Source organism: Chiloscyllium plagiosum, chromosome 32 (genome assembly GCF_004010195.1).
Source record: "Chiloscyllium plagiosum isolate BGI_BamShark_2017 chromosome 32, ASM401019v2, whole genome shotgun sequence".
Lineage (NCBI taxonomy): Eukaryota > Metazoa > Chordata > Chondrichthyes > Orectolobiformes > Hemiscylliidae > Chiloscyllium > Chiloscyllium plagiosum.
Genome location: NC_057741.1, coordinates 41,481,232 through 41,494,731, shown reverse-complemented (window position 1 = coordinate 41,494,731; position 13,500 = coordinate 41,481,232). Strand labels below are relative to the sequence as shown.

The 13,500-nt window shown below is 43.4% G+C and overlaps 1 protein-coding gene across 2 annotated transcripts; it reads left to right on the top strand.

Moving 5' to 3' along the window:
• Positions 1–532: 532 nt before the first annotated feature.
• Positions 533–6,796, top strand: nansa (N-acetylneuraminic acid synthase a). 2 transcript variants are annotated; one of them, XM_043674536.1, is made up of 6 exons: positions 534–742; positions 2,990–3,205; positions 4,360–4,459; positions 4,527–4,681; positions 5,610–5,876; positions 6,243–6,796. In XM_043674536.1, the coding sequence occupies exons 1-6, from the start codon at positions 611–613 to the stop codon at positions 6,444–6,446; spliced, it is 1,074 nt and encodes a 357-aa protein (XP_043530471.1). In that variant the 5' UTR covers positions 534–610; the 3' UTR covers positions 6,447–6,796. The 2 variants fall into 2 exon arrangements, with proteins under 2 accessions (XP_043530472.1, XP_043530471.1); XM_043674537.1 differs by lacking the exon at positions 2,990–3,205 and having other exon boundaries at positions 533–742.
• The last annotated feature ends 6,704 nt before the right edge of the window (positions 6,797–13,500 follow it).

The window sequence follows — 13,500 nt, the reverse complement described above, 5'->3', positions numbered from 1 at the left end:
ATGGGGTGTGAAGGAAGAGTCACTTAATGCTTGTCACGCCAACAACATCCATGTCTAACCAATAAAACAAGTTACTGAGGCAGCTCCTGGGGGAGACTGACCCTAAACCCTGGGGAAGACTGACCCTTAACCCTGGGGGAGACTGACCCTTAACCCTGGGGAAGACTGACCCTTAACCCTGGGGGAGACTGACCCTTAACCCTGGGGGAGACTGACCCTTAACCCTGGGGCAACAACATCCATGTCTAACCAATAAAACAAGTTACTGAGGCAGCTCCTGGGGGAGACTGACCCTTAACCCTGGGGGAGACTGACCCTTAACCCTGGGGGAGACTGACCCTTAACCCTGCGGGAGACGGCGCAGCGCAGGTATGGCGATTCTCCTGTTACCCGGGTAACGGAGTGAAGGGGCGGGGCCGCGGTCCCGGGAAGGACGCGGCCATACGGGAGGGCGGGTCCGAGCGGAGGGGGCGGGTCCGAGCGGAGGGGGCGGGTCCGAGCGGAGGGGGCGGGCCCGGGAGGATGGGGTGGGGTCTGGCCTAGTTGATAAGGCGCAAACGCGGCACCATTCGGCCAGTCGGTTTGTGCTGGGACCGCGGCTGCTGTGAAGATGTCGGCGGAATTCGAGCTGTGCCCCGGGAGGGCGGTCGGCGGCGACCAGCCGTGTTTCATCATCGCTGAGATCGGCCAGAACCACCAGGGCAGTATGGACATCGCCAAACAGATGATCCGCATGGCCAAGGTAGCGCCTGGACCGTCCCTGGGGCCGGGGGGAGAGAGGTACACCCCCTCCCCACCCCACCCCACCCTCCACACCTCCCGGCCGCTGGCTCATCCATTGTCATGGCTCGGTGTGGAGCAGGCGGAAGATCCCGGTGCTAGAGCAATGAACAGCACCCTCTCGGGGAGAGGGGCTCCCTCTGTCCCACAGTCCCCCCCCCCCCCCGGTCCACACCGTTATCATGATGCAGTCCCTCGGATGCTGCCTGAATTGCTGTGCTCTTCCAGCGCCACTCTCACCCAGAGTCTGGTTTCCAGCATCTGCAGTCATTGTTTTTACCAAATGACTTTAACCTCCTGTTTAACTCTGCCCACTCTGTGTGTGTTGTACACCCCAGTCCAACACCGGCATCTCCAAACCATCTCCTCCAGAAGCTGCTGTCCCCAAGCCCCAGTGACCTGACCAGCTTTCCCACCAGCACCCTCCAACCCCACCTCCTGACCCTCTGAGGGGATTTATTCCTAACCTGACCACCAGCCCTCCCTAGCCCAGCCCAGCCCAGTAGAGGGTATATTGGAATGGTAGTTCAGAGTGCAGAAGCTGGAAATCTAGAATTAAATTGAAATGAGGGAGGTGGCCTGGTCAGGTAGGTTCTAGAAAGTAAAATCACAAAGTTTCAGAAAATGTTAAATACGTGAAGCCTTTTCAGTTGGGTGTAAGAAAACAAAAATCTGAAATGGGTCAGGAAAGAATAAATGATGCATTGATATTGGGATAAAGCCAAAGTATTGGTGGGATGATTCTGCTGATGTTACTAGTTTTCAGATGTCTGTTTGGACAGATCACAATTGCCACAATGACTTGTATGCTGTACCTTGTCACTAAATGTGGCAAGCAGCGTGCAAGTGAGAATTTTACACTGAAACACAAGGTGAAGTAAAGTGTTGCCAGACAAGCTGATAGACATCTTTATGCAGCAAGACATCAACATCCAGGTTTGGGCTTTATAACTGACAAAACATTTTTTGTTCTATGTAAGTACCAAACAAAACCACTTCAAACAAGCGCATTTAACAGAAAACAGATGCTGGTGGAATTCAGCAGGTCTGGCAACATCGGAGTTTGTGTTGGGTCCAGTGATTCCAAATCTCAAGAGCAAATCTAATCAATGTCTTGATATTAATGACAACATCTCGCTGCTGAATTCCACACTCAATGACCTGGGGGTTACCATTGACCATAAACTGAAATAGATCAGCAATATTAGTACACTGGCCCTGAGAGCAGGGCAGAGGAAAAGAATCCTATAGCAAGTTCACTTACCTTCTGACTCACATCGCAGGTCCATCTACAAGGCACAAGTCAGGAGTTTTTGGAATACCATCCACTTAGCTGGATAGGTGCTGCTCCAACAGCATTCAGAATCTTAACCATTTAGAACCAAGCAGTCTGTTTGATTGTTACCCCACCAATCACCTTCAAGATTTGCTCCCTTCATCACCAGTGCATTGTATAGTGCAGCGGTGTGTAACATCAACAAATGCACTGCAGTAACTCATTTAAAGGCTTTGTCAACAGCACCTCGAACTCCCATGTCTGAGTCTATCTTTAGTAAGTTGTACTGCAGCAAGCCAAGAAAGTAGCTCACCTTTTTGAGGGCCACTCGAGACTGGCAATAAATGCTGGTGACAGCCATGTCCCACAAGACAATTTTTTAAACCTTTGGAATGCATAACCATGACCATCTGACGAGCAAGGGCAGTGGTACATAGGGACACCATGACCTGCAAGTTTCCCTTCATCTCTGTCCCTATTCTGAACTGGATGTATGTCCCTGCTTCAATGTTGCTGGGTCAAATCCTGGAACTCCCTCTTTAACAGGATCATGACTGTTCTTACAGCAAGTGAACTGCAGTGAATCAGGAGTACCTTTGCTCATGCAATGAGGGATGGGCAATAAATGCTGCTCTAATCAGCAATGTCCACATTCCGTGTAGAATTTTAACACTTCCCTATTGGATAAGTTTGGTTCTGTTGATTTATTTTAAACAATGTTCTAAATTTTTTTTTGATACAGGAAATATCAAGAAGAAATAGGATCAAGATGAAATAGCTTTCATTTTTTCCTAAAAGGTTTCAAGGTTTAGTTGGTTCATTTACAGACTTTAGTAAATAAACTTGGCATCTCTAATAACCAGTCTCATTAATCATTTAAGTGAAGAAATAAGTAATTGTAAGTTTATGCTGCATTTGAGGTTTTTTTCATAGGAATGTGGTGCAGACTGTGCAAAGTTCCAAAAAAGTGAATTGGAATACAAGTTTAACACGAAAGCATTAGAAAGGCCTTACAATTCCCCGCACTCATGGGGACCCACATATGGAGATCACAAGCGCTACCTGGAGTTCAGTCATGAGCAATATAAGGAGCTCTCCAAATTTGCAGAAGAAGTTGGAATCTTTTTCACAGCATCTGGAATGGATGAGGTATATCCTGTTTTTCTTCTGCAAACTTGTTTTTTTGAGATTGAAATACTCTAAAATGACTGTGCAAAGCTGTTTACATGAATAGATTTTTATTACAAGCTATGGTAGAGATGGAGATTTCAGGTGATTGCAAATCTTTATTCACTGTAGTCTGGTATCTAAATACCTGCCTAAAAAGGTTCCTGAAGGTCAAACCATATCTTTGCTGTCCTAGCTGTAACCATTGCATACTGACTACATGTGTTCACAAACTCAAGGTATCTTGCCCAGTTTTTGGCAGAATATTAAGCCCAGGATGGTTTTGGTGCCTCCAGTTAAGCTTACCACCTTGCTCCATAACCTGCTCCCTTAATCGACAAAAAATTACCATCTGTCTTTTGTTTGTTTAAAAAACAAGACTCAAAAATTCTCCTTTAGAGGAGAGTTCCAGGTTTTCAGCATATTTTATGAAGAGGTATCTTGTGACTTCACTGAACAATCTAACTGGACTTTAAAAATTATGCCCCTGTTCTGATCCCTTCCAACCCAAGGAATTGGGACATAAGAGGAACTGTCAAATGGTTCAGTTCTTGATCATGAACACTGTCACAAGTTAAAGGACTGGTGTATTTCTCCGATCTGACTTGATGCTGTCATGTTTCCAATTCTGGTGGAGACCAGTTGCAGCCTGTGTACAGCAGAGGGGGATTCTGGCTGTAATTTGTAGAAAAATATTCATGGGAACAAAACTTGTTCAAGAGCCACATCTTGTGGGGGTATTGAGACTGGGAGTAGTATATAGCAGAAGGTTGTGTAAAATTGATTTGGACCTGGTAGTGGGTAGTGGGCAGTGTGCATGGCTACACTTATAAGAAGCATCTACTGTTACTGTTTTATTCAGTCAGCCATCCATGACTGCTTTCCTTCTGGCTAACTCATACCTTTTTAACTTTTATGACTGAAGCTTCATTTGAGTTAATGCCATTTGAGCATTTTCTCAGTAGGCATAGACTGAGATCAAGATTGTTGAGGGAGGGGCAAGAAAGTGAGGAGAATTAGAGATGGAAAGGATACAGCAGAACATCTGGCTAGGTAGCAATGTTCAAATGGAAAAGAGTCAAACACTTACTGTAAATCTGTGCAGTGTTTAGGTGAGCTGTTCTTCTGTTTTGCAGATGGCTGTTGAATTTCTTCATGAATTGAATGTGCCTTTCTTCAAAGTTGGGTCTTTGGACACCAATAACTTCCCATATTTGGAAAAAGCTGCCAAGAAAGGTAAAACAACTCTGCAGAATTGTCACTGTTCAGTTTCCAGTCATACTGATTATTTCTCCTTCGGCAGGTCGTCCAATGGTGATCTCCAGTGGAATGCAGAGCATGGAAACAATGAGAAAAGTTTACAACACTGTCAAACCCATCAATAATAAGTTTTGCTTTCTCCAGTGCACCAGTGCATACCCACTGGAGCCAGAGGACACTCACCTCCATGTCATCACTGTGAGTATCATGTTTAAACATTTCTCTCATTAAGGCTGGTTTGCATGTCTGGCTGTACTTTGGGCAAATTTTCCCCACTTTCTGGCTTCCCCAGTGTTTATAGAATGTTGCAGCATAGATTGAGGCCATTCAGTCCCTGAGGTCTGTGCCAGCTCTTTGAAAGTGCTATCCCATTAGCCTTTGAATATAGGTTAGAGAGTATGTGATAGTCAGTCCTACAGCACAGAGACCGGTTCTTCAGCCCAAACTGGTCCATGCCCACCCACACTAATTCCATTCTCTGCACTTGGCCCATATCCTTCTAAACATTTCCTGTGCATGTATTTATCCAAATGCCTTTTAAATATTAATGTATCTGCCTCAACCAACTTGGTTGGCAGCTTATTCCCTATGTGTAACACCCTCCTGTGTAAAAGAAAAACATTGCTCCTCAGGTTCCCTTTTATTCTTTCCCTTCTAACCTTAAAATGATGCTGTCTAGTCCATGATTCTTAAACCCTGGGAAAAAGACCCTGTCCATGAACCTCCGATATAATACACTTCTATAAGAACCTCCCATTGGTCTCCTACACTCTAAAGAGAGGTTCTAGCTTGTCTAACCTCTCCCTATAACTCAGACCCTTAAGTTCTGGCAACATCCATCAGAAAGGTCTCCAATCAATTTTACATAATGCTTTTGCTATTCTCAACTCTCTACCTCACTGGCAAAATCCTGGCTGCTAATTGTAGAAGGGTACTGACAAGTGAACACTATTACCTGAGATCCCCATCTTGTGATAATGATGGGTATGGAGCAGGGACTACCCTTGTACGGTAAGACTTCTGCTAGCCACACTGGCAATTGGTAACAAAGACATTTTTTATCTTTGACACACATCAAATGGAACTGTTCTGCAGATTGGTGCTATTTCTTTCTTCCTGCTTTCAGGAATACAAAAAAGAATTTCCAGATGTTCCAATAGGATACTCTGGCCATGAAACTGGGATTGCCATAAGCATAGCAGCAGTGGCAATGGGAGCTAAAGTTCTGGAACGTCACGTGACCATGGATAAAACCTGGAAGGGTAATGATCACCAAGCTTCACTGGAGCCCAGTGAACTGCAGGAACTTGTTCGCTCGATCCGAATTGTGGAAAAAGCATTTGGATCTCCCATCAAGCGCTTGCTCCCATGTGAGATGGCCTGCCACAACAAGGTGTGTTACCTGTGAACAGTTTGTGGCAAACCATCTTAAATGAGTGTTTGAAATTTATCTCTTTACATGAAGTACAGAAAGACAATGAAAAGAACAGGTAAAAGTTTAGATTGTTCAGCATGAACAACAGTGAACCTCGTAGTGGTGTACACATTGGGAATGAGCAGCTTCTCATGTGTTAAGTTTTTTTTTTCTGATTTAAGGTTTGGCTTAAACTAAGATTGCAGATCAATTGCATATTGAAAGAAATTGGCAACACAATCCACAGGATTATAAGTTAGTTTGATCAGTACGGAATGTAGGGGACCTGTTGCATTAAACAGTTAAATACTGTTTTTAATTTGAGTTTTTCTAACTTGTTTATAGTTGGGCAAATCTGTCGTGGCCAAAGTGACTATTCCTGCAGGAACAAAACTGACTCTGGATATGATGACTGTGAAGGTGGCAGAGCCCAAAGGCATTGAGCCGGATGACATCTATAAACTGGTGGGGAAGCAAGTTAACACCCAGATCAATATTGATGAAACAATTATATGTGACATGATTGCAAATTATAGCAAGAAGTGCTGAGTTTCTACAAAAATGGTACAAGAGTTGGACATCCTAGAGTTTTTAAACTTCCAATATCCAATGTGTTTGGCTACATCCAATCATGCCTTTTAATTTATATTGTGCTTTTGGTTGTGGGGGGGAGAAGGGTGTTGTAGTTACACTTGTATAATTGCCTATCAAATCAGTGAAATGAAAACTGCTGTATCAGAGCGATGGTTATTTGAATAAAGATGGTGAAACTGGAGGAAAATATATAGCTTTGACTTCTGATTCAAACTATTCACATGAAAATAAAGCCATAAATGTTCAATCTGTTTCTTTTGTAGACCAAACTGTTTGAAATAAATCAAAACAAAATGTCACAACCATTAACAGTGTCGTCATTTACAATCCACCATCTGTCGTGTACAAAATGTACATCACTCCTCCCTCAGCAATGTTTGCTGCTTTCCTGCACAGAAGATAGCAGACTATATTGAAATGAGGAAAAGCATTTGGTGGACACTGAGCAAGAGAGAAGAATAGTGCAGCCCAGAACCAAATCAAGGGAAAGAAGAGGAGTGGGATTTTGAAAGTGCAGGAAGTGAGCTAACCAGGAAACTGATCTCAGTGATGGGAAAAGGCCTAACTGAGTACAGTAAGAGATAGATATTTGTGTTGGTTAGGTGTTTGTAAGGCCTAATGAGTCATGGCATCCTTTAGTATTTAGTTGCTAACAGCTAAGTAGGAAGGGTAGTTAAGAACAGCTGGATACTGTAAATAAGGAGAAAGTGAGACTGGAGATCAGAGTCAAAATGTTTGCTGCTGGAAAAGCACAGCTGGTAAGGCAGCAGCTGAGGATCAGGCAAGTTGACATTCTAAGCTTAAGCTCTTCATTCCAGTCACCATTTACTTTTTGACACTTTAACTGATCACCACATCTCCATTAGCAAGTCTAAGCACTTGTAACTATTGTATGTGATCAGTTAGTGCTAGTTGAGCAGTCTTTGCCATTTTCATGTAATCTGCCTCTATGATTGTTTGTGAACACATTGCAGAAATAGATCAGGTTTGAACTAGGATTTAAACATGAATGGTGCAAGATTTGCCAAACTCAAACTGATCAGGAGCAGGAGGCGGCAATTCAACCCCAGCAGACTGCTTCATTATTTTACAATCATGGCTGATCTCAACTCCACTTTCCTGCCAGTTTGTCATAACCCTTCCCTTGTTGCCAATTACAAATCTGTCTATTTTCTCCTTCAAATTACTCAATGTCCCTGCACCCACTGCTTTCTGGGGAAGTCGATTCTACAGTTCCCTGAGAGAAATAATTTCTCATTTGTTTGAACTCTGCCACCTCTTATTCTAAGATTATGATATTTCATTATAGAGGAACTATCCTTTCAATGTTTACTTTGTCAATCCCTTTAGTATCTTGTATACCTCAACTAGATCTTTTTACATTCTTCTAAGCTCCAGAGAGTACAAGTACAAATTGAACAAATGGCTGTGGTTTTGGTGTTTAGACACACAACTCTCCCAAAGTTATTTCTATTTCTCCTACTCCTGGTCTGCCACCTAATGTTAGCTTTGTTATGGAACTGGTTTTTAATATTCATTCAAGAACACCAAATTGGCATGTAGGGGCAATGGGGACTTGATAATGAAGCTTCAGTGGAAGAAAGGTTTAAATCTATCTCCAAACATTTAAATCATGGAGCAGAGTAACTTTAAAACCTCTGGTACATGGTTTCTGTGGTCATGAGTTTTACACTTTTCATGTAACAACTTGAGCTTTCTGAAGGAGGAGAGCGCAGGTAAGAGGGGAACAAGGAAAGGAACAACTGAGCACAAAAATTAATTGTAAGACTGTGGAATATGTAATGTAATGAATCAGTCTCTGTTTTTAACATAACTTACCCTACAGGAACTTGAATATTATAGAGTCCTACAGCATGGAGACAGGCCCTTTGGCCCAAACCAGTCAATACCAATCAAAATGTCTGTCCACACTAACCCTATTTCCCTGCACTTGGCCCATATCCTTCTAATCCTTTCCTGTCCATGTATTTGTCCAAAATCCTTTTAAGTGGTGTTAATGTACCAGCCTCAATACTTTTGCTGGCAGCTCATTCCATTGTGTACCATTCTCTGTGTAAAATAGTTGCCCCTCAGGTTCCCTTTTATTGTTTCCCCTCTAACCTTAAGCAGATGCACTCTAGTTCTCAATTCCCCAACACTGGGAAAAAGACTGCATTCACCCAATCCATGCCTCTCATGACCTTATAGAAGGGTATAAGATTCCCCCTCAGTGTCTTATGATCTAAAGAAAAAAGTCCTAGCTTGTCCAACTTCTCCCTATAACTCAGACTGTCAAGTCATAGAGATGTACAGCACGGAGACAGACCCTTCAGTCCAACTTGTCCATGCCACCCAGATAACCCAACCTGATCTAGTCCCACCTGCAAGCACCCAGCCCACATCCCTCCAAACTCTTCCTATTCATATATCCATCCAGATGCCTTTTAAATGTTGCAATTGTACCAGCCTCCACCATTTCCTCTGGCAGCTCATGCCACACACGCACCATGCTTTGCGTGAAAAAGTTGCCCCTTAGGTCCCTTTTATATCTTTCCCCTCTCATCCTAAACCCTATGCCCTCTAGTTCTGGACTCCCCCTCCCCATGGAAAAGACCTTGTCTAGTTACCCTATCCATGCCCCTCACAATTTTATAACCCTCTATAAGGTCACCCCTCAGCCTCCAACGCTCCAGGAAAAGCAGCCCCAGCCGGTTCAGCCTTTCCCTGTAGCTCAAATCCTCCAACCCAGGCAACATCCTTGTAAATCTTTTTTGGTCAACCTTCCTGGTCACTTCATCAAAGAACTCCAACAAATCTGTGAGGCATGATCTCCCATGCACAAAGCCATGTTGACTATTCCCAATCAAAACCTGTCTTTCCAAATGCATGTATATATTACATCAGAATCTTCTCAAGTAACTTACCCACCACAGATGTTAGCCCAACTGGTCTATAGTTCTCAGGCTTTTCTTTGCAGCCCTTCTTTAACAAGGGCAAAACTTTGCAGTACTCTCCAGTCTTCCAGGACCTCACCCAGAGCTAATAATGATGCAAAAATATCAGCCAGGGCCCTGGCAATTTCTTTTCTAGCCTCTTGCAGTGTTCTTCGATTATATCTGGTCAGAACCAGGAGATATATCCACCTTCATACATTCCAATATATCCAAAACCTCCTCTATTGTGATATGGACGTTCCCCAAGATATTACCACTAACTTCCCCAAGTTCCCACGTCTTCATGGTAAACACAGAGGAAAAATATTCATTAAGGACCTCACCCATCTCCTGCAGTTCTACACATACATGTGCATTTTGGACCTTGGGGAGCCCTATTCTCTCTCTAGATCCTTTAATATATTTAAAATACCTCTTTGGATTCACCTTAATCTTCTCAGCCAAGGCTATCTCGTGCCCCCTTTTTGCCCTTCTTCAGTAAACTCCTGTATCCCCTGTATAACTCCAGGGATTCCCTTGATCCCAGCTGCCAGTACCTGAGACATGCCTCCTTTTTTATGGTCAAAGCCTCAATATCTCTTGTCATCCAGGGTTCCTTATTCCAGTCAACCTTGCTTTTCAACCTCACAGGAACATATAGACCTTGAACTCTAGCTATCTCACATTGAAAGGGGTCCCTTTGCCTGCAAACAAACTACTCCAACCAACCCCTCCAAGCTCCTGTCTAATTCCATCAAAATTCACCTTGCTCCAATTTAGAACTTGTTTGTCCCTCTTCTTAACTATTTTAAAATTAATAGAACTGTGGTCACTGGTCCCAAAGTGGTTCCCCCACTGTCACCTCCGTGACCTGTCCTGCCATATTTCCCAAGAGTAGGTCGAGTTTAGCCCCGTCCCGAGTAGGACTCTCTATACATTGCTTGAGGAAACGTTCCTGTATGCACTTAACAAATGTTAATTTGAGAATTTCAATGATTCATCAGACTTTGAGTGAAGGACTTTCTCCTTCTCTGCATTCTAATTTGAAAGAGTTCATTCTTGGGATGTTAACATCTCTGGTCAGGTCTGCATTTATTGTCCATCCCTAATTGCCCAGTGGGCAGTTAAAAATAAGCCACATTGCTGTGGGTCTGGAGTCACATGTAGGCCAGACCAGGTAAGGATGGCAGTTTCCTTCCCTAAAGGACACTAAATGGCTTCCACCTCATTCTGAGACTCCCTAGCCTTCAGATAGCCTCCCGGCATCTGCACTGGGAGATGTAAGAGTTTTATCCATTACTTAACAGTTTTACTGGTTGGATTTTTACTATTGATGCAAGTAAGTCAAAATGGGAAATTTCTTGACTTGCCAGATGACTTTTGTTTTAAGCTCCCCCATTACATTTGCTCTGGCATTGCAGGGGTGGAGCATAGTCACTTACCCCAGAAGCATATTGTAGGGAGCCATGGAGGTGGACATGCGCCAAGATGGATGGTTTGAAAACACACCTCAGTTCTGTGGAACTGAGCCTAACAATCCCCATGTCCCTTCCTTTTCCTCAATGCACCCTATTGTTCCTAGAACATGTAGATAGTAGAAAAGTACAGCACAGTACAGCCCCTTTGGCCCTCGATGTTGCGCCAACCTGTGAAACCAATCTGAAGCCCATCTAACCTACACCACTCCATTATTATCCATATGTCCATCCAATGACCTTATAAATGCCCTTAAAGCTGGTGAGTGTACTACTGTTGCAGCCAGTGCATTCCACGTCCCTACTACTCTCTGAGTAAAGAAACTATCTCTGACATCTGTCCTATATCTATCACCCCTCAATTTAAAGCTATGTCCCCTCGTGCTAGCCATCACCATCCAAGGAAAAAGGCTCTCACTGTCCACTCTATCTAACCCTCTGATTATCTTATATGTCTCTATTAAGTCATCTCTCAACCTTCTTCTCTCGAACGAAAACAGCCTCAAGTCCCTAAGCCTTTCCTTGTAAGACCTCCCCTCCATACCAGGCAACATCCTCGTAAATCTCCTCTGAACCCTTTCCAAAGCTTCCACATCCTTCCCATAATACGGTGACCAGAACTGTACATAATACTCCAAGTGTGGCCACACCAGAGTTTTGTACAGCTGCAGCATGACCTGTGCTTTGAAACGCAATCCCTCTACCAATAAAAGCTAACACACAGTATACCTTCTTACAACCATATCAACCTGGATGGCAAGTTTCAGGGATCTATGTACATGGACGTTGAACTCTCTCTGCTCATCTACAAAAATCTTACCTTTCGCTCAATACTCTGCGTTCCTGTTACTCCTTTCAAAGTGAATCACCTCACACTTTTCCACATTAAACTACATTTTCCACCTCTCAGCCCAGCTCTGCAGCTTATCTATTCCCTCTGTAACCTACAACATCCTTCAGCACTATCCACAACTCTACTGACCTTAGTGTCATCTGCAAATTTACTAACCCATCCTTCTACGCTCATCTCCAGATCATTTATAAAAATGACAAACAGCAGTGGCCCCAAAATAGATCCTTATGATACATCACTGGTAACTGAGCTCCAGAATGAACATTTCCCATCAATCATCACCCTCTGTCTTGTTTCAGCCAGCCAATTTCTGATCCAAACCACTAAATCACCTTCAATTCCGAAACTCCTTATTTTTTGCAATAGCCTACGTGGGGAACCTTATCAAACACCTTACTGAAATCCATATACACCGCATCAACCGCTTTAACCTCATCCACCTGTTTGGTCACCTTCTCAAAGAACTCAATAAGGTTTGTGAGGCATGACCTACCCTTCACAAAACAGTGCTGACCATCCCTAATCAACGTATTCCTCTCTAGATGATTATAAATTCTATCTCTTATAACCTATCCATCACTTTACCCACAACCGAAGTAAGGCTCACTGGTCTATAATTAACAGGGTTGTCTCTAATCCCCTCCTTGAACGAGGGAACAACACTGGGTATCCTCCAGTCTTCCAGCATTATTCTTGTAGAGAATGATGACAAAGATCAAAGCCACATGCTCCACAATCTCCTTCCTGGCTTCCCAGAGAATCCTAGGATAAATCCCATCTGGGCCAGGGGACATCTATTTTCACACTTTTCAGAATTGCTAATACCTACTCCTTGCGAACCTCAATCCTATCTTAATTCCTGATGAAGGACTTTTGCCCGAAATGTTAATTCTCGTGCTCCTTGGCTGCTGCCTGACCTGCTGTGTTTTTCCAGCATCATACGCCCGACTCTAATCTCCAGCATCTGCAGTCTTCACTTTCACTCAATCCCATCTAGTCCAGTAGCCTGCATCTCAGTATTCTCCTTGACAACATTGTCTTTTTCTCGTGTGAATACTGACGAAAAGTATTCATTTAATACTTCCACTATCTCCTCTGACTCCACGCACAACTTCCCACTACTATGCTTGATTGGCCCTAATCTTACTCTCGTCGTTATTTTATTCCTGGTATAACTATAGAAAGGCTTAGAGTTTTCCTTGATCCTATCCGCCAACGACTTATCATGTCCCCTCCTGGCTCTTCTGAGCTCTCTCTTTAGGTCTTTCCTGAATAACTTGTAACTCTAATTGAGCTTTCACGTCTCATCCTTACATAAGCCTTCTTCTTCCTCTTGACAAGAGATTCAATTTCTTTCGTAAACCACGGCTCCATCATTCAACCACATCCTCCCTGCCTGACAGGTACATACTTATCGAGGACACACAGTAGCTGTTCCTTTAATAAGCTCCACATTTCTATTGTGCCCATCCCCTGCCCATCCTATGCATCGTGAATCTTGCCTAATCGCATCATAATTGCCTTTCCCACAGCTGTAACTGTTGCCCTGCGGGATACACCTATCCCTTTCATCGTTAAAGTAAACATAACCGAATTGTGTTCACTATCACTAAAATGCTCATCTACCTCCAAATTTAACAAATCAAATTCCTGTACCTTTTCTGTAGCCATCATGGGAAAATTTCAGGAACAGTGTGGAGATTGGGCTAGCAGAGGTATAAAACTTCTTACAGTCTAATATCCTTCTC

Excerpts from the sequence above, each read along its gene's own strand:
- nansa (XM_043674536.1), top strand. The coding sequence starts at position 611 with ATGTCGGCGGAATTCGAGCTGTGCCCCGGGAGGGCGGTCGGCGGCGAC. Across the intron at positions 3,206-4,359 it reads CAGCATCTGGAATGGATGAG|ATGGCTGTTGAATTTCTTCA; the intron begins GTATATCCTGTT and ends TCTGTTTTGCAG. Across the intron at positions 4,682-5,609 it reads CTCACCTCCATGTCATCACT|GAATACAAAAAAGAATTTCC; the intron begins GTGAGTATCATG and ends TCCTGCTTTCAG.